Consider the following 24134-nt stretch of genomic DNA (forward strand, 5'->3'; position numbering starts at 1 on the left):
CCAAGGTGTCATGTTGAATCTTTTCATATATATGCCAAAGTGAATTCAGAACCAGGCAAATTTAGTTTGGGTGGGGGGTGATGCTGTATTTGCATTTGGACTAATTGTGATCTGTGGTAGAACTTGAAATGGATGGCCTTTTTCTGTCTACATTCTGGATATAATGCTTTTTTAAAAGCCCCCCCCCCTTTTTTTTTTTTAAAGACTTGCAGTTAAAACAAGTGTAATCAAGATAAAACATACCAATAGTATCACAAAGATAAAGTCTGTTGCCATGATTGACCACGAAGGGATTAAATGTTCAGATAGGGAACAAAGTTTTTTTTCCCCTGTCTGCCAATCCGTAAGATACAAAAGCAAAATTATTTTTTATAACATTAATTTCAAGTAGAAAAATTTTGGAAAATTAAGATGGTAAAAAACATACTTCCAAATGTATGTCTCTGATCTACACAAATTCAACCAGGGCCATAAGTGCAGACCCTCTGAAATCAGAGTAATAGGTAGTCTTCAACTGAGAGCACAATAGGGACCCAAACTTCCCTTGCTAAGTGATGCGGTCATTGAATCTCATCATTTATTTGACTTTTTTTTTTACCAAGATAATTTGCCTGGGTCACTGCAACAGGTGACCTACGGACACTGCAGTAGTCACTTTTTTTCAGCACCATTGTTACTTTTGAACAGTTGTTAAATGGTTTTAAGTTGAGGACCACCTATTTTGCAATTTTTTCTAATGGGAATTCAGCAAATGGTTCTAGCACTTTAGTTCAGCTGCTATTAGCAATGTGCTGAATTCAAAGCATAAAATGTAATTGCTTAAAAACTTCTTGATATTGGTCTGCTCAATAGTTCATACTTCTTCCTTCTCTAGCTTAGCTATATAGAGATAATGCCCTTTCATCATTTACCTATCGTTTTAAATTGTTCATAGTGAAAATCAATTGCAGTGATAATGTTAGCAGGAGCCAGAGAGGATGGGAGCTCACCCCCAGTTATGTAGCACTCAGGTCTCGAACCTGAGCTGCTGGCTTTCCAGCTGACAAGATCACCACCTTAATCGCTGAACCACCAAACTGCCCTACTTTAAGGAGGGGTGATCAGCTATTTCCAAGAGCAATTTTTCTCTGTTAAATATAAGTTGGCAGATATATGTATACCTCTTGTTCATACTTTTACTGAACTGATGTTCCATTATGAGCTGATGCAATGTTCAAGCACAAAGTTTCTGGGGAATAAAACTGCTAAACCCTCAAGGCTTATTCTGTGTATTGCTACTCTGGTATCTTGTTTTAGTACTAAAGGTAAGGAACATTTTCTTCAGTATTCAAACTTTGAATAAAATAAGGAAATTATTATTTAAATTTCTTTGCTATTTTTAAACTTTTAGTCGGATGGCAGATGTCTACCTGACTTCCATTGAAAGCAAGACTAATAGTTTTGAACAATGGCTCCTAATTTTCTGTAGTTTCAATCAGCCATTTTCAAAGAATTTGGGTCCTAGCACAACAGAAACAAAATACACTCTCATTTTTTTCTGTTGCTGTATTTACTAATTACCAAAAATATTAAAAACATCACTGATTTACTCTGTATCCCAACTTTTGACACTGTACAACTACTTGAAAATTTCTGGATATGAGGGCAATGACACCATCACTTTCTAAAATGTAGGGTTTCGAAAATAATAAATTTAGAACCAAATTTTCTTGCAAAAAAACCTTTCCTAGGCTTTCTACATCATAATTTTAAGGTTTTATCTTCTATTTGCCTTCATCTCCTGATATTTCTCTTGAAGATCAACAGAGAAAAGACCCAAAGGATTTTAAAGGCAGCTGGACTTTCTGATTTAAATCAGAAACTCCAGTTGTCTTTAAAATAAAAGCACCTTTGGAGCAACCATGACCTAGAGCAGGGGTGGGGAACCATGGCTCTTTTGCGACTTGTGGACTTCAACTCCCAGAATTCCAGAACCAACATGGCTGCCTCAGGAATTCTGGGAGTTGAAGTCCCCCAGTCATAAAGGGGCCATTGTTTCCCACCTCTGCTATAGAGCAGGGACCTCCACCCTCCAGCAAACCTCCAAGCTTTGCTGGCTGAGGAATTCTGGGAGTTGAAGTCCACAAGTCGCAAAAGAGCCATGGTTCCCCACCCCTGACCTAGATGAATGAGAACCTCCAGAGAAAAGATTTCACTACTGGATAGGGTACAAATAAAGTCAAATCTTTATTCAAAGGTCATGATACAAAGTATCTTGAGGTAAATACATACAAGTGCATACAAAACATAATTCCATGCTAACTTTGTCTCCAAGTATTGCCACCTCATATGAATACTGTCTGAACAAAAAATCCAATTTTCAAGAATTCTTAAGGCTCTATAAAATACTGATTCGATTTCTTTTGAACATTTTTGCTGCTCATATCAAGTTCAAGGTAAGCTTTTGAATAGCTTTCCTGTTTCATAGCATTTTTTTTAACCAGCCTTTACCCTCTCAAGAGATAAAATATCTCTATTTCCTCTTTCTCTTCCATCCCCTGCTGCAGAAAGTCAGCCTTTGCTGGGGGAACAAATTTCTATTGCTATAGCAAAAAAGCTTTTACAAAAGGTTTAAGAAATGGGGGGAAATTCTGTATTAGCTCAGCATTAACATGCCTTCCTAATACAAGACAGGTCTGTGGTATATTCAAAAATGAAGATCTTACTCTATCCAAGGGCAAGATAAGAACTATAAACCGAGACATCTGGATAGCATCCTGCTGTTTTAAATTTTGATTTACAGTTTTTGGTCTTCTAAAAGTAGAACATTTGGATTATGTCCTCCATTCCGTATGTTTAAAAAAAAGTTACTTATTTTAGAACAGTGTAAAGGCATTTTGTATGGTATACATGAGGTCACAAATGTCCTGTGGCAATCCTTCAAGGGGAAACTGCATACATACGTGTCTGAATACTGTCACAAATCCTGATTTATGTGTTAGCATTCTAAAAAGAAGGGAAAACTTCCAACCTACCATTATATAATGAACACTAAAGGTGAACTAAAATATCATTCCTTTTTTGGGGGGGGGGGGGTACCAGTTTTATTTTATGCTTGGATACATTTTCACAGAGATCAATAATGAGAGATAAAAAGTATATGGATGATCTGGTTTGCATTTGACATTCCTAGAAGAGGAACGTTAATACATTAATATCCTTTCCCACTGTAGATTCACATGAACATAAGGCAAGGTGGTGATTTATCTGAGTACAAAAGAAGAATTTTTAAACTGGGGAAGGGCAGAGATAGGATTCTATATTCCTTAAATTCCAGCTTCTTATAGGATATCTTGAGATGCCGGGGAGGGGGAGGGGGGAGAAGAAACTAACCATTTTTATTTAGATTCTGCTCCAGAGAGTATTCCGTTAGCCTTCCCCAAAATCCTGCCTCCAGATATATTGGGACTTCAACCCCATAATTCTGATAACCAACAGGAAATGAAGTGAAATCTGTCTAGAAATCATTAGATTGCAATAGACCATGAGATAAGGTTACATATTCCTTATGTCACGTATTCCTCAGTTACACATTCCTGAACCAAAAGACCTACTACCCATTAATCAGATATTAATACTGGGTGACAACTTTTACTTAGTGCTGAAACCAGAGTAACTCCTAGCTGGCAATCCCACCGTATAAGAAGGGAAGGGAGGAATTTTGCTCTTCTTTTTATCAGCAGTTCCTTTCTTTGCTTACTTATCAGACTGGGGTATGGCAGCTAAGGACTGCAGCGAAAGCCTCTGGGCCTAGGATCCAAGACTTATAAAGTTTAAGAAAGAAACTAGTTGCAAATCTTACTTAACAGGATACCCCTATTGCAAGGAAACAGCTGCCAAGATTGGGTTCCTTATTTTGGGAGATGGGCATGCAGGCAATCTTCTTCTTCTATATATATAAAAATGGCTGTGTGTGTGTGTGTGTTCCAGCATAACTCTGGAATGTCTCGAGCAATTTCAACCAAACTTGGTGCACAGATGACATACTCTCTGGAGACAAATACTGTGGGGGGTAAGACACCCCTAACACCCCCCCCCCGGGGTGAGTGTCTGTGTGTCTGTGGAACTCTGGAACCCCGGGGCTACTGAAATGAAAAGGAATGAATTATATCTATAGTGTCAAATCACAGTATTTTTGTCAATGATAGTGTGCATTTTGGATTCATGTGGTGTGTGTGTGTGTGTGTGTTCCAGCATTACTTTGACTTGACACTATAGATACAATTCATTCCTTTTCCTGTCTAATACAGGATCGAGTTATCAGTTAGTTTAATCACACAAAGGTGCCCAAGATCAAAACAGCAAAATGGTGATTAACTGCAGAGGTTGAGAGCAAGAATGCTTTAGCTGTTACTCTCTGTTTAAAGTTAGTACCTGGCTTGCCTGCTAACTTGATTACGTCAACCAAATTCTAAAAAGCATGGTAAGAGATTTCTATAATGCATTCTTTTCTACATGGTACCTCCTCGTTTGCAAGTTGGCTTGTATACCCTGTTGGCCTGACCACAGTTTCTATAAAATTTATCTGAACGCAAGTCCAGGTAAAGACAATTTACTTGCTACACAAAACTCTAGGCTCCGTACAAGTTGTTCAGGAAAGATCTAAAACATTTGCGCCCTAAATATCTCTTGGGACTGTATGATATTGTGTTGAAAAAGGCACAAGCTGTAGAAAGGCACTACAATGAGCACAGAGGAGCGGGGAAAATGTTGCTTAAGTGACAAATGCCATGAATGAAATTTTCTCTTTCACATGTGCAATATTGTTCAACAGAAGCATCAAACTAAGGCACATCGGTATCATAGGCTCACCAAAACAAGCGTTTCGGCTCAGATTTCTTCTGCAAAATATAGCAAGGCACTGAAGGAAAAGCATAACGTAGAGGCCAAAAAGCCTTATTGCCCAGCGGACAGAAAGCTTTTGGCAGGTTGAGGTACAGCATTTCAGTACCGAACTCTGATGAATAGGAAAACATGCATACAATTTTGGTCCTTTAACCCTGAGCCAAAGAATAACACTAGGCAAACTTTAGTAACGCATAACCAAGCATTGATAGCAGGACCACAGTAACAGAATCATTTCTCCAGAGGTGGACTACAACTCCTATAATCCCCCTTTCATTAAGTCCTCGACTAGGGATTGTGGAAGATCATGTCCAGACCCTCTGGAGAACATCCAAACAGAGAGAGCTGTTCTAAAACATAATAATAATAATAATAATACTCAAAATGCATGATGTCAATAGTAAACACAACAGCTTACATAGCTTTTCCAGGTTACACAGCGTTCCACCAATATTTCAGGTGAATCCAGTAGAGAAGACAGAGTTCAAGTAATGTTTATCTCACAGAAAAGTGGCATCAAGCAGGTCACTTGAACCAAGAGCAATATACCAAAGACACACAGATTGAACAGCCTGAAGGAGCAAATAATTGTGTCATTGGAGTCCAAACCTTTTGAATGATGCCACCGAAAGACAACTACTACTTCTCAGTCTAAGAGTTAGAACACCAAAACTTTCCAGCCGGGATAGGAGAAGGAGCATCCAAAATACAGAGAGCCACAGCATTCATCAAGTACCCAGTCAAAGACCACTTCCCTGTTGTTGGAACTAATCGTCACTCTGAGTTTGAAGCTCCCCCCATTATTATTATTGCAAGGGCCTAAATTCACAGTTTCCATGTCGAAGGTTACAGCTGACCCTGAAGTCACTGCAGGCAACTGGTTGGTCATCTCTTTTCCATTGACAAAAACAGCTCCTGCAATAGAGAACAAAATGCTGGTGAGCCTACCTGTTCACATAACAAGAGTTTTCAATTTCCCATGGAAATCAAGTAAACTTTCTGAATTCACCTTCTTTAATGACTTGCAACACACTTCACGGATACCTTGTTAAATTACGTTCTTGTCACTAAAGACAGTGAGTTGGCTTCCTTGCAAAACAAAGGTATGGTATTCCATTTTCATTATTCCCAAATATGTCTCTTCTCTTTCATATCCAACTCCTCACGTCAAAAGTGAATGGTGGAAACCATCCCGGGGAACTCGATACAGTAGCAGAACATTCTCATTGCTGTATTTTTCAGACTATAAGACGCACCGGTGTATAAGACGCACCAAGATTTTGAAGAGCGTCTTATACACCGGTGCGTCTTATAGTCTGAAAAGTACGGTAATGCGAATGTTCTCCTACTGTATCTAGTTCCCCGGGATGGTTTCCACCATTCACTTTTGACGTGGGGAGTTGGATATGAAAGAGAAGAGACATACTAAATAAGAAAAAAAGTGTTTGCCTTCCCTCAACCCCCAGCAGCACTCTGCAGGCTTCAGCAAGGCTGGGTTAAGGCAAAAACACCCCCGTTTTTGCAAAAAATGAGGCGTTTTTTGCAAAAACGGAAGCGTTTTTGCCTTACCCCAGTCCTGCTGAAGCCTGCATAGTACTGCTGGGGGCTGAGCGAAGGCAAAAACGCCTCTGTTTTTGCGAAAAATGGCCTGTTTTTCACAAAAATTGGATGCGGTGGTGAGGCTTCGGGAGATCAAAAATGGCTGTATTCGGTGTATAAGACACACCAACATTTCCACGCTCTTTTATGGGGGGGGGGGAAGGTGCATCTTATACTCTGAAAAATACGGTAGTTGGTCTCCTGATCAATACAATTATTAATAATGAAACCTCTCAAGAAAAGACCATTTTATAAGAGTGCCCACTGCCCCCCAAATAGCTAGGACTCCTGCACTATTCCACATAGTGTCTGACACACACATCAATTGTACTCATTTACCATACTGGCAGCAAGAGGGGGAATTATTTTCTCAGTTCACAATTCCTATTTACAAGTGGTATGGCAAATCTTTAAAAATGTTGTTGTAAAGGGTTGCCTAATTGTTTGTGGTCAAGGGATACATTCTCCGTGCAAAGCTTTTTTTTTAAAAAAATAATTTTTATTCGACATTTTTTAAACATTAAAATCGCAGTTACACTTTTACAGCTTTCCGTTATCGGTATTTTTTTTCCTAAATTTGAATTTTCCATTCTAAGGCCTATTGTTTTATACATATACTTCCTTATTTCATAGTTATTCATTTGTATAATATATACAACATTTACACCTCTGTTACTCTCTAAATGTATACCATTTCCTTTTGTTCTACTTTCTATGTATTCATTATGCATTAATTTTGTACCTCTTTTCTAGCCAATTATATCACCTATTCCAGGTCTTATAATACTGTTTCCTCTCTATCCCTTAGTTCCATCATTAATGTATCCATTTCCACGCATTCCAGCACCTTTTAAAATAATCTTTAGAAGCTTAATGACATAAAAGTTAGGATTTACTGATCTTCATGTATTTATCATTTCCCCCCTGCCAAATGAAAAGGAAGGTGTATTATGATGATGTTAAGAGGAAACCGGGCCATCAAAAGAACACGATGGCTAGACACCATCAAAGCTGACACCAGCCAGAGCATAGAAAAACTCCAAGAAATAGTCCAAGGTCAGAAGATGCAAAGAGTCAGACATAACTGAATGGATACCATCGTCATCATCGTTATGATGATGAGTATTGAAGGGGTAGTTGAGCACCTTTGCTCTAGCCCAGTGGTTCTCAACCTGTGGGTCGGGACCCCTTTGGGGGTTGAATGACCCTTTCACAGAGGTCGCCTAAGACCATCGGAAAACACATATTTTCGATGGTCTTAGGAACCGAGACACCAATTTTATGGTTGGGGGTCACCACAACATGTGGAACTGTATTAAAAGGTCGCGGCATTGGGAAGGTTGAGAACCACTGATCTAGCCCCCGTCAGGCTTTTGAAAATTAGAAGCCTGCTAGGACATGGATAGCTATGTCTTGACATGCCTCTTTCCCAAGATACTGATTTTTTGCACCTTCCTTGACAATCTTGGGAAATCACCACATTTATTATTTTCCACCACCTATTTAGGATTCCTGCATGTCATAATCTATATACCCGTGATGGCGATACCCGTGATACCTGTGGCACACAGAGCCTTCTCTGAGGGTACACCAGCCATCGCCCCAGGACAGCTCTACTGCGCTTCCGGCGCGCACACTTCCTGCTGGCCAGCTGGCCTCCAGGTCGCTACTGCACATGCACAGGGTGTGCGCGTGCATGCAGAGTGCATGCGTGGGGGAACTCGCATTGCATTTTGAGGGTTCGTGCAAGTGCACACACAACCCACATGTCCCATTTGGGGCTTGGAAGGACTCCTGCACCAACCTGGAAGCCAAAAGGGGGCACGGAGCGCATGTGCGGGGGGAGGGAGGGCGCTCGCATTGCAATTTGGGGATACGTGCACTTTGGGCACTCAGCACCAAAAAGGTTCGCCATCGCTGCTATATACAGTAGGTCTTAAAATAACAATACATTAGGATACAGTGGGTATGGCAGATCGGAAGGGTTGGCCAAATCAGATCTTTTTATAACTCACCATTGGTACTAATGCACACAGCTCTATCCCGTTGCAAAGAATCATAGCCATTCAGCTTCTCAACACAAACTCCAATGCTGTCTTTCCTGTCCGGCTGGCCAACTGTTTCAATCCTGTGAAGAGAAAGGGTGGGGGGAAGGGTGAGGAAAGCAGCTATATTTAGGAAAAAATGTTAATATAAACCACGTCCTTGATTAATGCACCCTCCTTTAAAGCTCAGTCTAGGAATCTGCAATTCAGCTCTCTCCCATCTGGTGTTCCTCACATATACTGAAATCCTACCATCCCAATATATGTCGGTATTTGACGCTCACAACACTTACCGGCTTTGGGAAAGCTACTCTAGTAGAGGAGATCGTTTCTATTTGCCTCAATTTATCTTTCTTAAAGGTGGAACATTTCTAGGATGGGGAAAAACCAACCACCCTCGTGTTTTGCATAAGGGAAGGCCTTCATTGGATCAGTGGCCTCTTTAGCTAAAATGATACCATAGCAAATGATAATGAAAATCTCGGCCAGTGATGTTGGAGAACCACGCCTGATGCTCTGAACAATACAGCTAGATGAACACTCTAACCTATTATCTAGCTCAGGGGTGTCAAACTCAAAGCCCGTAGCTGGATCCTGCCTGTGGGGTGCTTAGATCCAGCCCACGGGGCGTCCCTGGAAACAGCGGCCCGCGGTGCCTCTACCAGCATGCGGGTCTCCCAAACTCCGTTTTCACTGGCAGAGTGCTCAGGTCACCACAGGCACCCCTGACACGAGTGACATCGAGCTGGTCACGCCCCCCCCTGCCCCTCCCCAAGGTCAAACACAATCCTGATGCGGCCCTCAATGAAATTGAATGAAAACATCCCTGATCTAGCTATTGGCCATGCAGTTACGTCTTCCTGTCATATTGGGAGAAGTAACATTCTGCCCGCCAGCATTAATTAATAAGATGTTTGCTATCATGTCAAACCGTTTATTGCTTTTGCTTCTCAATAGAACTACTGATTTATCTTTAAACCATTCCTTTGGGAAACTGTTCAGTTCTCTCTACAGGGTACCACTTTCAGACTAAACACTCCTGCGTGCATGCATGCATTTATTTATTTATGAACAGATGTCCCACTTTTTCATTATTTAAACAAGCTCAAAGTAGTTTTCATTGGTAACCAATAAGCATTTACTGTCAGAATCTCCGGAACAGATAGTATGTTCAGATGCTTTATTAATAATGGTAGCAGTCGGAAATACCATATTGTGCAAAAAACTGCTTTCTGGGAAGAAATTTCAAACAAGTTGATGTCATGGCCTGAACAGAGGAACATATACACATTAACACAAGGGAAAACAGGAAGCATTATCTTCCAAGTTTTATTTAACCATTTGGAATCTATGGTTATGACTCCGAGGAAACACTGAGACATAGTCCTTGATTTACGGCCACAGTTGAGCCCAAAGTTTCTATTGCTAAGCAAGAGGGTTGTTAAGTGGGTTTTTGCCCCATTTTACGATCTTTCTTGCCACCGTTGTTAAGCAAATCACAGCAGTTGTTAAGTTAGTAACACGGTTGTAAAACGAATCTGGCTTCCCCACTGACTTTGCTGGTCAGAATGCAAAAGGTGACCACATGACCCCAGGACTCTACAACGGTCATAAATACATGTCAGTTGTTGAGCATCTGAATTTTGATCACATGACTATAAGTACACCTCCACAGTCATGCCTGAAAAACAGTCATAAGCCAATTTTTTTAGTGACCCTGTAACTTCAAACGGTCACTAAATGAATTGTTGTAAGTCGAGGACTACCTGCATTAAGTAGCAATCATAAAATGTGAGATCATGCTATTTGCTAAGAAAAGGAAGGGAAATGGAAAAAAGAAAAAAGAGCTAGAAATTTATTCCTTCTTTTTCAATGTTACAAGGTAATGTTATCTGCCCTGTAGGAGATAGGAACCTAAAGGTAGCCAACTTTTAAGTGGCCGGTATATTTGTACAAGTGTAGAAAGCCTGTCCCTCCCAGATTAAAATATTCTTCATTCTTAATATTAAAAAGAGGCAGGATGGAACATTTCCCCTAAAGAAGAAGAGGAGAAAAATCTTAACAAAGGCAGAATTGATTGTTTGAACTTTGCCTAGAACGTGCATGTATATTCTTTTGTAGAGATAAATCCATATTTATTATTACAAACCTCTATTTGATGTTATTGCTCCTGGGTTGTCTCACATAATCACAATGAGCACACTCTGACACAGCCCCAGTTTTCCTGCCATAGGAAAACAGCCTCAAGCAGAAGCTTGGAGAGGCTGGTCTTTAGGAATGGAGATTGTGTATCCCTTCAGAAACACTGGGCCAATTTGTTTAAGCGGAGAGACTCCAAATAAGCAACACAATTAGGCAAACCAAAGCAGACAAGATTAACTCAAACACCTAGGACCGTGATGGCGAACCTATGGTTTGCGTGCCGGAAGTGGCACACAGAGCCATCTCTCTGGGCACGGCAGCTGTTGCCTGTTGCTCTTCCAGGTGGTCTTTGCTAGCTAGTCTTCACGCGCATGGGAGCTCCGGAAATCGGAAGAGCAGTTCCCTGTGGTTCGGTGCCAAAAAGGTTCACCAACATTGACTTAGGATTTGCATTTCCCCTTTTGCCTGTAGAGCCAGCCATGACCCCTACATGATCTCACAGAAATCTGACCGTCGATGGGTGAAGCATCCGAGGTGGCTCGGGAGTTCATGGCTTCCATGACAGCCATGGACCTGACCCAAATAATTCAGGGCCCCACACACGAGGGAGGCCGCACGCTGGACCTTGTTTTTGTCTCTGGCCAGTGGACGAGTGATCTGGGAATAGGGGACTTAGTTATTACGCCCCTGTCATGGTCAGATCACTCATCTCTCCGGCTTGACTTCCCTGGCGCTACCCCCCACCGCGGGGAGGCGGAACCAGAACGTCCTAGATGGTTCCGCCCCAGGCGCCTGATGGAACCGGATAGGTTCCAGACGGAGCTTGGGCCACTTCCTGTAGCCCTGACCCGCTCCCGGATGGAGGACCTGGTGGCCGCATGGAATAGTGCAGCTGCCGGGGCCTTAGACCGGGTTGCGCCTTTGCGGCCTCTCCTGCGGCAACGAACCACCCTGGCCCCTTGGTTTACCGAGGAGCTAAGGGTGATGAAACGCCACAAGAGACGCCTAGAGAGCAGATGGAGATTTTCACGCTCCGAATCTGACCGAACACAGGTAAGAGCCTATTTACGGACCTACCTTGTGGCATTAAGAGTGGCCAAGCGTCGACACTGTGCCACTCTTATTGCGTCCGCAGACAACCGCCCTGCCACCCTGTTTCGGGTGACCCGCTCCCTCCTGTCACAGAGGCCGCGGGAAGCCCCTTTACAGGGCAGGGAAGAGGAATTTGGGGAATATCTGCAGGACAAAATCGCTCAAATCCGGAGTGAATGGGTCCCCTTCAGTGGGCTAGAGGGGACGTCGGAGGCGAGTCTTGAGGGACCACTCTGGGAGGAGTTTGACTCTGTTGCCGCCGATGATATGGACAGGCTGCGTGGGCGACTGCGAGCCACTACATGTTTATTGGACCCGTGTCCCTTCTGGCTTATACTGGCATCCTGGGAGGTCACACGAGGCTGGCTCCTGGGGCTAGTGAACGCTTCATTGAGTGAGGGGTCCTTGCCGGCCGCCTTGAAAGAGGCGGTGGTGAGGCCCTTACTCAAGAAGCCTTCTCTGGACCCAGCTGAGCTAGCTAATTACCGTCCCGTCTCCAACCTTCCCTTTTTAGCGAAGGTTGTAGAGAGTGTGGTGGCACAACAGTTCCCACGTCACCTGGAGGAAATTGATTATCTAGACCCGCGCCAGTCCGGTTTCCGACCCGGTCACAGCACGGAGACGGCCTTGGTCGCGTTGGTGGATGATCTCTGGAGGGCCAGGGATAGGGGTTGTTCCTCCATCCTGGTCCTATTAGACCTCTCAGCGGCTTTTGATACCATCGACCATGGTATCCTATTGCGCCGTCTGGAGGGGTTGGGGGTGAGGGGCACCGTTTTGCGGTGGTTCTGCTCCTACCTCTCCGACCGGACGCAATGCGTGTTGGCAGGGGAGCAGAGGTCGACCCTGAGGCCGCACACTTGTGGGGTGCCGCAGGGATCGGTCCTCTCGCCTCTCCTATTCAACACATATATGAAGCCGCTGGGTGAGATCATTCGTGGTTTTGGGGTCGGATACCATCTGTACGCTGATGATACGCAGCTGTACATCTCCACCCCGAACCACCCCAACGAGGCCGTCAAAGTGATGTCCCGGTGCGTGGAAGCCGTAGGGGTCTGGATGGGAGGCAACAGACTCAAGCTCAACCCCTCCAAGACGGAGTGGCTGTGGCTACCGGCGCCCCGGTTCAACCAGTGGACCCCATCGCTGGCCATTGGGGGCGAGCAACTGGCCCCCTGTGGAGCAGGCGCGCAATTTGGGCATCCTCCTAGATGCCCGGCTGTCGATGGATGACCATGTGGCAGCCGTGGCGAGGGGGACGTTCCACCAGGTTCGCCTGGTGCGCCAATGGCGCCCCCTATTGGACCGGGACGCCCTTCGCACAGTCACTCATGCGCTGGTGACGTCCCGTCTGGACTACTGCAACGCTCTCTACATGGGCCTCCCCTTGAGATGCACCCGAAGACTACAGCTGGTCCAGAATGCGGCCGCGCGGGCAATCACGGGGAGTACTAGGTACTCCCATATAACACCTCTCCTGCACGAGCTGCACTGGCTACCTGTGGTTTTCCGGGTGCGTTTCAAGGTGTTGATTACCATCTTCAAAGCGCTCCATGGCACAGGACCTAGTTACCTGCGGGATCGCATCCTACTTCATACATCCCTGCGACCAATTCGCTCTCACAGAGAGGGACTCCTCCGGGTGCCATCCACTAAGCAATGCCAGCGGGCGGCGCCCAGGAGTAGGGCCTTCTCTGTGATGGGCCCAGCCCTCTGGAATGACCTCCCCGCCGATATTAGAACCACCACTGATCTCCGCTCCTTCCGCAAGAAACTCAAGACCCCCCTGTTCCAATTAGCCGGCCTGGCCCAATTATAGTTTTATCCTTTAATCCTCCTGGCAGTTATTTTAAATTCTGGGGTAGATTTTAATGTTGTTTTTAATTTCATCATTATTGTACAGATTTTATGTAATTTGGTTTTATGGGTTTTGATGCCTCCTCTATGTAAATGTCTTTGTCTATGTATATGTATATGGTGTTTAACTTTTGATTGTACACCGCCCCGAGTCCCTTCGGGGAGAGGGAGCGGTTTATAAATTTAATAAAATCAAATCAAATCAATGACAACAGCCATTAAAATACTGAAGGATATATTCTTGCACAGGAACAAGCATCTCAATCACGAATGTATAAAAACCCACCTACTCCCAAGCCCATTTTGTCAGCCACCCCAGAAACATGCTGCTGTCACTGAAGTTTCTGGTTACCAAATAAACAGAGACCTTCTTTTCTGCAGTGTGCCCCCATTTTATTTCCAGTGTCTTTCTCCTGGACCAGATTTTTCTTTCAACATTAAAGGGAGGGGGGGAATCTAGGTTTATTTTAGAAGCCTTTGCATTTATAACAGTTTGTGTTTAAAATGAAGCAGATACAACACATGCACCAGCAAAAATCTAAGCACAATTATTTCAGAAACAGGAAAATATTACAAAAAAACAACTCCCCGTGTATTTAAGGAGTACAGGTCGGGCAGCAATGAGTTAATTCTTCCCCTTGATTTTGAGTAGACCTCAAAACAGGAACCATATTGTCCTGCTAATATTTTAGCCAGTTTTCCTTTTCTTCAGGAAGAGACTCAGCTGAGGGCTAATGTTACAAAATGGGGGAGAGGGAGGAGGAATCTCGTACATCTGGAAACAATCCATAAGAAGAAGGTTACTTGCAAAAAAAGAAAAAAAAGAAAAAGCAAGCAAAAGCTGAGATTTACAATCTCCAGTTGTTTCATCCTTAATTATATGTTGCTCGCTGATACATTTTTGAAAAAGGCTGTTTATAAGTTAAGTTCTTTTAATCCTGGACTTCAATATATTTTGGTGTGGAAATTTTGCATTAGGCTTGACACCTTCCCACCTTCCCCCTTTGATGCTACATTTAGTTCTTATTACCACTCTAGCTGGTAAGAACATAAGAAGTCCATTGTGAGAACAAACCTCTAGGCTAGCGTTTCATGTCCAAAAGGAGCTGATTAGATGTCTCTGGGAGGTATCCAAGCAAAGCATGAAACTAATGGTTACCAACTGTGACCCTAGCATCTTTATTAGATGGATGACTGCAGTTCATGGAAATGCCATTTGGCTATATGGATTAACTTATGCTCCAGCAATTTCTTGCAGATACAGAAGCTCAAAATAGACTGCTTTACAAGTTTACAAGAAAGCACAAACCCTGGATAAAATGGCAACCGAAAAGCAAACCATATATATAGGTGTATTTATTTATTGAAGTTAGATATTGCTTGTTTCCCAGTAACAGAGGGTGCCAGGCTTGCAGCCACCTTTTCTTTTGGATCTTTGGCTTGCCACACTTTCTGATAGTCTACTATGCATTTTCTATTGTGGGAAAAAGGGAGGGGGGAATGGTAAGGAGTTAGATGAGATGTAGCCATAACAAAATTCTTTCTAGAAAGCCAAGGTCATCCTTTGTCTCTGCACCTCTGCATCTGCCGGAATTGGATGGGTGGAAGCTGCCAGCATGGCAGTGGGAAATTGGACCATGTGATGGACTTGTGGGTGTGGGGGAAGATCTTGAACTTTCAACTAGGTGGGAAAAACCGGGAAGCTTTCAGATTCGGGTTTTCCCAGATATGCCCACATGGCTCTCTTAATAAATTGGACTCTGATTTATTTTTGGATGCTATTTGGAACCCTCACATAACTGTGCTGTAGCTTACACAGTATTCAGAAGGAGGAAGAGAACTCCAGACCTGTGTGAAGTTGAACCATGACTAAATGCACTCTCTGAAATACAAAATAGGACACCCTATACAAGACTGAGTTTGAACAGGATACATAGGCTGGGACTGTCACGATCTTCTATTCAATGCTACCCAAATATGCAGGCAAGGACTATCGCAGCCTTTTCTAGGGGGGCATGAAGACACAAAAATTCCTATTGGGGCTGATCAAGTACATTACAAAAGTGGGACTAGACTTCAGCTGCACAGCACTGCACAGAATGTAAGCAGCTGTCATTTGGGGACGGTTGCATAGACCTTCTATACATTAGCAAATGTTAACAATTCCCGCTTGAATGTGCCTTGCCTCCCTCCCACCTCCCAGCAGGAAGTCAGAACCAATCAGCAAGCAAGGCGTGCACTTCCACACGACACGCAGCCCTCTGCAACCTCCATCAACCTCTTTGCAGTATAGCCATGTGGCAATGGCTACAGGCAGTTGTGGCCCACTAAATCAGCTGTTAAATATTTCTTTCTTACTGAAATGTCAAAGCAGCTACAACCCGCTTCATCTTTTTGCTTATTTACTGAGCCACGCTACAAAATATTTCTCCTCTTCTCAAGGTTTAGAATTATTTTCTATGATCTGTGTGAACTTTCTTAATCAAAAGAACAACTTCCATTACTAGAAAAACAAACCCAAATATCAAATCAGACTCCATCAAGCTTGTGCATTTTTCTTTTGGGAATCTGCATTTACAGTAAAGCCATGATGTACTTCAAAAAATTACCGTATTTTTCAGAGTATAAGATGCACCTTTTCCCCCCAAAAAAGAGGGTGAAAATCTGGATGCGTATTATACACTGAATACAGCATTTTTGGCCTCCCGAAACCCTGCCCCCTTCGCAAAAAATGGATGTGCAGAGGGTTTCGGAGGCCAGCAAAGTGCTCCTGGGGGCTGGGGAAGGCAAAAATGAGTGGAAAATGGGCCGTTTTTGCCCCCCCCCATCCCCCAGGAGCACTCTACAAGCCTCCCAAAGCCTATGCATGCCCTGTTTTTTTGCAAAAAAAGAGGCCCGTTTTCACGAAAAACAGGGCATTTTTTGCTCATTCCCTTCCCTTCAGCCCCCAGGAGCACTTTGCAGGCCTCTCAAACTCTCTGCATGCCCCGTTTTTCAAAAAAAGAGGCATGTAGAGAGTTTGGGAGGCCTGCAGAGTGCAAAATCTTTTTTAAAAAATTTGCCTCTTCAAAATGTTGATGCGTCTTATACTCTGGTGCATCTTATAGTCCGAAAAATATGGTAAGTAAAATATCTTACACACACAAACAGACCTATTGTGCAGTACCAGTAACCAGAGCCACACAGAAAGAGTTCAAGCTAATTCTTCTATTGTATTCTGCCTAATAATACAGGAATCTCCCCAGAGATTGCCTTCCCTTGGGAACAGATAGATAAGGTTTCATAGAGCTTGGAATAGGGCAGTCCTGGATCTCTTGTGGCTGCAAAATGATTCAAGACTAATTCCCCACTTGATTCTCCTCCTTGTCTGGCTGGGCATTTTCTAACATTTAACCAGAAAAGCTTGCTGATGTCTTGCAGAAACAAACTATAGAAACCAATCAAAACCAAATCATCCAATACTAGAAAATCTAATATCTAAACACAACCCTTACAATCCCAACCCAAATTTTGAAAGACAAAACCTTAGTCTAAAAGGTTGGGACACTTCCAACCTTTTTAAAGTCGCAGTCTAAAGTGTTTTCCAGTTTCCAAAGCAATTACCAGTATATCATTACAAAGGAGGCTCAATTCATCGATCATTCTCTTCCAATAAGACCCACAAAAGAGCAAAATGACTGCCTCCATTCCTGCTGTATGCTTAGGTTGTGACAAAATCTCTCTGGCCATTTTCCACAACTCTCTCGCGTTTCCCTTTGATATTTTTTCCCCCCCAATTTTGAAATGAAATCTGACCCCGTTGGCTCCCTGGAGACTTTTCCTCCTTCAGTTGAGTATTGACCTCATTGTCTCTCTGGAGTTTGGCAAAGGCTATTGCTTCCCTCTTTTTTCAGACACACATCCTGTCAACAAAAGAAGAGCAGGGCAGCCCTTGAGGAGAAAGATAATCAAGTCCACAGGGACAAGGAGGAGGAAAAATCCTGGCCAGGGAAATCTAGACAATTCAAGGACAGACATTCCTCTTTGCTGGAAAACAAAGTTTGCGGTGGGCGAAGCCCAAGGCCAAGTAATAGAGAAAGCCAACATTTAAGACCAAAGGGATGGGTCAGCTTGGAACGATCTGGCCAGTAACCGAAGCCTATCTTTCTTCCGGCCTGTCCTGTCCTGTTAATGTTAATTTTGTCCTGTTAATGTTAATGTTAATTTTAATTTATTTTAAATGTATTGTTTCTTTTAAAAAAAAATCGGTTTGGTCTTTTTTGGAAATGGGTTTAATCTTTTTTTTTAACTTTTGTGATGTGTGTTTTTAATGTTGTACGCCGCCCTGAGTCCTTTTGGAGGAGGGCGGCATATAAATCCAAATAAACCTAAACCTAAACCTAAACCTTCCACGAAGAAACAGGAAATGCACTTCACTTGAACTAGGAATGTTTTGATTTCAAGTGATTAAGCGCTCCCCAACAGTAGAAGAGCCCACCTAGAAAGGGAGAAATTGGTCACCTTCCAGATGCTGCTGGACTCCCAGTGGCTTCTGGGTGGCTACTAGACTTGTCACTCAACCAAAGCTGGAAATGCATCGGTTTCCCACTCTACTTCGAATGACTAGGACATTGATGGTGAACCTTTTTGTAAAGGCGTGCCAAAATTGTGTGCGCGCATGCTATTGCGGGCATGCGTGGGCCTATACCCACAATTCAATGCATCCCACCCACCTGCGCATGCACGTGACCCCCCCAGCCCTGCGCATGTGCGCATGACCCTCCCCCCCATGCAGGGAGGGTGTTTCGCCCTCCCCAGGTTCCGGAGGCTTTCCTGAAGCCAGGGGAGGTGAAAACTGCTTTCCCCGGCTCTCTTAGCTGGCCAGCATGCGCGTCGGAGCTGAAAGCTCATGTGCCAGCAAATATGGCTCCGTGTGCCACCTGTGGCATGTATGCCATAGGTTTGCCATCACGGGACTAGGAGATCTAATTCAGAGGACTGATTCAGAAAGCCAGCTCACTTTCTCCAAAGAAAGAGAAAGCTTTCCTGCATCTGCGTGATCAAACAATTCACTCAAAGAGCGCAACTGCGGTATATTCATAATGATATTTGACTCCACTTTAAAATAAGAAATTCGGCATTTTGTAGGTAGCTTCTTTTAAGTGGAAAAATAAATTCAATCGAGGTATCGGGTAGTTTAAAAAAAGAAAAGCTTTAAAAAGTCATCCAGTTTTATACGCCCTGGTTGGGGGGCCTTGGATACCTCTAAGCCAGGAATCTTCAAACTTGGTAACTTTTAAGATTTGTGGACTTCAACTCCCAGAATTCCCCAGCCAGCCAACTTGTGGAACTGAAGTCCACAAGTCTTAAAGTTGCCAAGTTTGGAGACCCCTGCTCTAAGCAGTAGCAGCAACACGGGAAGTGATTATGAGAGTAGGGCACCTGATGGGAAAGCTGCAAATATATCAGGTGAGAAAGACCAGGCCTATACATGAAGATTCAATTAAACTGGTTTATTGCTAAAAGTTTATGCACAAGAATCTTCTCAGCCAATGATCTGGCCCACAAAGGGAGAGGTTGGATTTACCGTATTTTTTGGACTATAAGATGCACTAGTGTATAAGGCGTACCAAGATTTTGAAGAGAGGTAAGTAAGAAAAAAAGTTTTTGACACACACACACCCCCCGGCCCCCAGGAGCACTCTGTAGGCTTCAGCAGGGCTGGGGGAAGGCAAAAGGCCCCCATTTTTGCAAAAAACAGAGGCATTTTTGCCTTCCCCCAGCCCTGCTGAAGTCTGCAGAGTGCATCTGGGGGCTGGGGAAGGCAAAAATGTCTCTGTTTTTGCGAAAAACAGTCCATTTTTCGCAAAAATTGGATGCGGGGGCGGGGCTTCAGGCCAAAAATGCCTGTATTCGGTCTATAAGATGCAACAACATTTCTACGCTCTTGGGGGGGGTGCGTCTTATACTCCGAAAAATACGGTAGTTTTCTTGTGGCTACATAGGGATTCTAGGCTGATTCCACTTTTCACTCTTTTCCCAGATATCTTTGGAGATTCTGTTGTCCAGGTCAAGGTTGCCCCAAAGGTGCTTTCTTTCAAAAGGCAATTGGACTTTCTTGTTTTGCTAGAAGAAGTTTTGCTTCTCATCCAAGAAGCTTCTTCAGTTCTGACTGAATGGTGGAGAATGGAAGGATTTATAGTCCTTGCCTTGCAGTCGTGTGCTTGTTAGCCCTCTTTCCGAGTGTCGCTGGGGTCATTTGGAACTATTTGTACCCTCAAGAGTCACCTGAATCCTTTAGTCTGCAATTGTTTTTTTCTGGAAATCCTTTCCTATTCCTGTACCATTTAGCTATGTGCTGTGGGATGAACACCCTTCAAATGGGGCTACCTGAACACACAATTCTTCAATCTTCAAATCTAAAGTCTAGGTTTCATTTATTTTGAGCATAAAAACCAGAAGTGACACCCAGTGAGTCAATCCTGAGTAACTGGAACACAGCCTAGCTCAACAAAAGAAGAGATCACAGGTGGAGCCACGGTGGCGCAGTGGTTAGAATGCAGTACTGCAGGCTTCTTCTTCTACCTGATGGCTGACTGCAGTTCATCAGTTCAAATCCCACCAGGCTCAAGGTTGACTCAGCCTTCCATCCTTCCGAGGTGGGTAAAACGAGGACCCAGATTGTTGGGGGCAATAGGCTGACTCTGTAAACCGCTTAGAGAGGGCTGTAAAAGGACTGTATAAAGCGGTATATAAGTCTAAGTGCTATTGCTATCAATGCCATCAAAATTTAGTTTGGGAAAATACAACCAGATGATTGATTGATCCACCTTTTCTTACCGGAATGTCAGTGTCTGACCACAACAATAAGTTGGAGCCTTGGAATACAGCACGCCACCCGTTTGCGAATCGTTTCGAAGGGCGATGTTCCTTCGGCTGCTCAAGCTGTAGCCCTCCATACCTGGAGTCCATTCTAAGGAAAGAAGAACCAAGAGTAATGCAGGGGCTCCGCCTAGTTTGGAGAAACTACAACACATAACATTATATTCTTAGGTTTGCTGACACCAACAGGCCCAGCCTTTGCGGGAAATATGTTGTGCTTTGCTTCAATTTTTAGTTATGGCTTTGTACACATTCCAAGATAGGAAAAGCGCGCAAAGAAATGTACAAGTAGTCCTCGACTTACAACCATTGATGCAGTCACCGTTCAAAGTTACAACGGCACTGAAAAAAAGTGACTTAGGACCGTTTTTCACACTTCGCAGCATCCCCCTGGTTAGGTGATTTATATTAGGATGATTGACAACTGACTTACATTTATGAGGGTTACGGTGTGTCCCGGAGTCGTGTGTGATCCCCTTTTGCCACTATCTGACAAGCAAAGTCAATGGAGGAAGCCAGGTTCACTTAACAACTCTTTTACTAATTTAAGAGCTACAGTGATTCACTTCACAAATGAGGTGAGAAAGGTCGCAAAATGGAGCAAACTCAGTTAACAAATTTCTCACTTAACAACATACATCTTGGGCTCAATTGCGATCGTTGAGGACTACCTGTACACAGTAGTCTTTGACTGACAATTATTTGTTTAGTGACCACTTAAAGTTACGTTACTGAAAAAAGGTGACTTATGACTGTTTGTCATACTTACGACCATTGCAGCATTCCAATGGTCATGTGATCAAAATTCAGATGCTTGGCAACTGGCATGTATTTGTGACTGTTGCACTGTCCCGGGGTCATGTGATCACCACCTTCCCAGCCAGCTTCCAACAAGCAAAGTCCACGGGGGAAGCCAGATTTGCTTAATGACTGGATGGTTCTTTTAACGACTGCAGTGATTCACTCAACAACTGTGGCAAGAAAGGTCGTAAAATGGGGCAAAACTCACTTAACCATCTTGCTTAGCCACGGAAATTTTGGGCTCAACTTGTGGTCATAAGTTGAGGACTAATTATAATTCATAAACGGTCTGATCACATACAAATCTACAAGCCTTCTTAGGATCAATAAACTTATGTTTTCGAAGGAGAACTCAGAGTTCAGAGTTACTTAAAATCCAATTTAATTGATTTCGTATGCTCTGCAGTTGGAAACAAAGCAACATTCCATAAAGTTAAACGTTTGTGTAATAAATGGCCTTGCAAATTTCTCACTTAACAACATACATTTTGGGCTCAATTGTGATCGGTGAGGACTACCTGTACACAGTAGTCTTTGATTTACAATTATTTGTTTAGTGACCAAAGTTACGTTACTGAAAAAAGGTGACTTATGACTGTTTTTCATACTTACAACCATTACAGCATTCCAACCATCAAACAGGGGTACCTGAATATGAAAGGTTATCATACAGAGCAAACTACATGATAGCAGTAGTCTAGATCCGTGATGGCAAACCTGTGGCATGCAGTGCCCTCTCTTCTGGCATGCGCACTGTCGCCCCAGATCAGATCTCCGTGGCGTTTCTTTCGTGAGCTTCTGTTTCCCTGCAAACAACGAAACAGAAGCTCACGAAAGAAAAATATCTTACCTCTTGCCGAGCTACCAGTGTTGGGATGCCCCGCCTCCTACTGGCCAACTGGTCTTTGGGTCTCTGCTGCGCATGCGCACATGGCTTTGCATGCACGCAGATGTCCGTGGATGCGCGTGTGCACACTTTTCCATTTGGGCGTGCGTGCACGCACAGTTTGGGCATTCGGTGTCTAAAAGGTTCGCCATCACTGGGCTAGATTTACAGGTCAGGGAAAGGAGATGAAGCAAGAGCGAAATATTTTTTTGTCGCTGAATAAAATGACGAAATGCCTACCGTGAGGCACCAATGTGGAACAGCCGGTCTGAGAAACACTCCACGGGCTCCATTCCTGACGTCCGTCTCCCCGTGCACAAACCTTGAACTGATAATCGACGTTGGGGTCGATGTGCAACACCATGAATTCTGTGTCAGAACCAACGTACACATCTTCAAAATGGCAAGTGGTACTCTTGCGATACTGAAGCCTGTAGTCTCGCGGGATGAAGTCCTCCTCAACCTGAGCCAAAATAAGTTACCTTATCGCATTTCTTAAAACTCTTCCTTCCTTAAACATTTGTTTGAACTAACTTGTTCTCTAAAAAGGTGACGGCTTGAAACTCCCCAAGATTTTGGGGTTAGAAGCACACCGGGCATTATCACAAAGTGCAAAGGACACAATCGCAAAATTACTGTTGTGGGGTGAGTGGTTAAGACCCAAAGCATATTTTCCAGTCTTATGCCAGCCAGATGTGCTGGAATCCTGAGAATCCCAGTCCCAACATATCTAGAAAAGTGATCCTGTGTTTCCCCGAAAAGAAGACAGGGTCCTATTTTCTTTTGACCCCAGAAATAAGTGCTTGTTTTGACCCCCGAAAATAAGGCTTATTTTCGGGGAGGTCTTATTATTTTTGAGGTGCAGGAGGCAGCAAGCGTGATCATATCATGTCTGCTGCTATGTTGCAATATTTTTGGGAGGGCTTATTATCCGGGGAGGGCTTATTTTTGGGTAAACAGGGTATAAATATTAAGAGGCAGGAACAATCACAAAGAATCCATTTCACAATGTGCCAGTTATCAGATAGCTATCAAACGAGTTCCAATTTAAAAAGAATGCTTTCTCAAACAGAAATCAATAAGCCACATAACAACCACTATTCGTTGTATTAACCACTACACGTATGCTATTATCAAGGAAGAGATTTTCATGTGATGGGGAATATCCCAAATCTCTACCACAAGTGTGTCAAACTCAAAGGCTGGGGGCGGGATTTGCTTACATCTGGCCCGCAGGGCCGCGCTGGAAACAGCAAAGGACCAGTCCGCGGTGCCTCTGCCAGTGAAAACAGAGCTCAGAAGGGCCGCAGGCAACCCTCTCGAACTCCGTTTTCGCTGGCAGAGAGTTGCAGGAGGCGGTCACTGCCAAAAATGGAGCTCAGGAGCCTGTTTTTGCTGGCAGAGCACTCAGGCCTCCATAGGCACCCCCGACATAAGTGATGTCAAACTGGCCGTGGCCCCCCAAGGTCAAATACCACCCTGATGCTGCTCTCAATGAAATCAAGTTTGACATCCCTGGTCTACCACTTATACTTAGTCCTCAACTTCATTGAGTGATCTTTCAAGGTTATAATGGCGCTAAAAAAGTGACTTATGACCATTTGCACACACTTACAATTCTTACAGCATCCCCACTATCATGTTGATCAAAATTCAAATGCTTGGCAACTGGTTTATATTTATGACATTTGCAGTGGCCCAGGGTCATGGGATCACATTTTGCGACCTTCAGACAAGCGAAATCTATGTCAGACTTTGGGGAAAGGCAGATTCACTTAACAACCATATTGCTAACTGCAGTGATTCGCTTAACACCTGGGTAAAAGAAAGGTGGTAAAACGGGGCAAAACTCACTTAACAACTGTCTCGTTTAACAATATGAATTTTGGGCTGAAATGTGGTCGTAAGCAGAGGACTGCATGTAATGTGTTTCTGCCCATCGCAAAATCACCACCAGGCTGTTGGGT

General features: G+C 43.6%; 1 protein-coding gene across 1 annotated transcript in view; it reads right to left on the reverse strand.

Annotated features, from left to right (window-relative positions):
- Nucleotides 1–3073: 3073 nt before the first annotated feature.
- CRLF3 (cytokine receptor like factor 3) overlaps nucleotides 3074–24134 on the reverse strand; it is a 42619-nt gene continuing 21558 nt past the window's right edge. Inside the window, exons 5-8 of the mRNA XM_081932045.1 lie at nucleotides 22408–22630; nucleotides 20439–20571; nucleotides 8499–8611; nucleotides 3074–5799 (exon numbers count right to left, since the gene is read on the reverse strand). Of these exons, the coding sequence (XP_081788171.1) occupies nucleotides 5543–5799; nucleotides 8499–8611; nucleotides 20439–20571; nucleotides 22408–22630 (726 nt within the window). The 3' untranslated portion in view covers nucleotides 3074–5542. The remainder of the gene's footprint in view (nucleotides 5800–8498; nucleotides 8612–20438; nucleotides 20572–22407; nucleotides 22631–24134) is intronic.

This window comes from Natrix helvetica (genome assembly GCF_964273705.1).
Source record: "Natrix helvetica genome assembly, chromosome: 1".
Lineage (NCBI taxonomy): Eukaryota > Metazoa > Chordata > Lepidosauria > Squamata > Natricidae > Natrix > Natrix helvetica.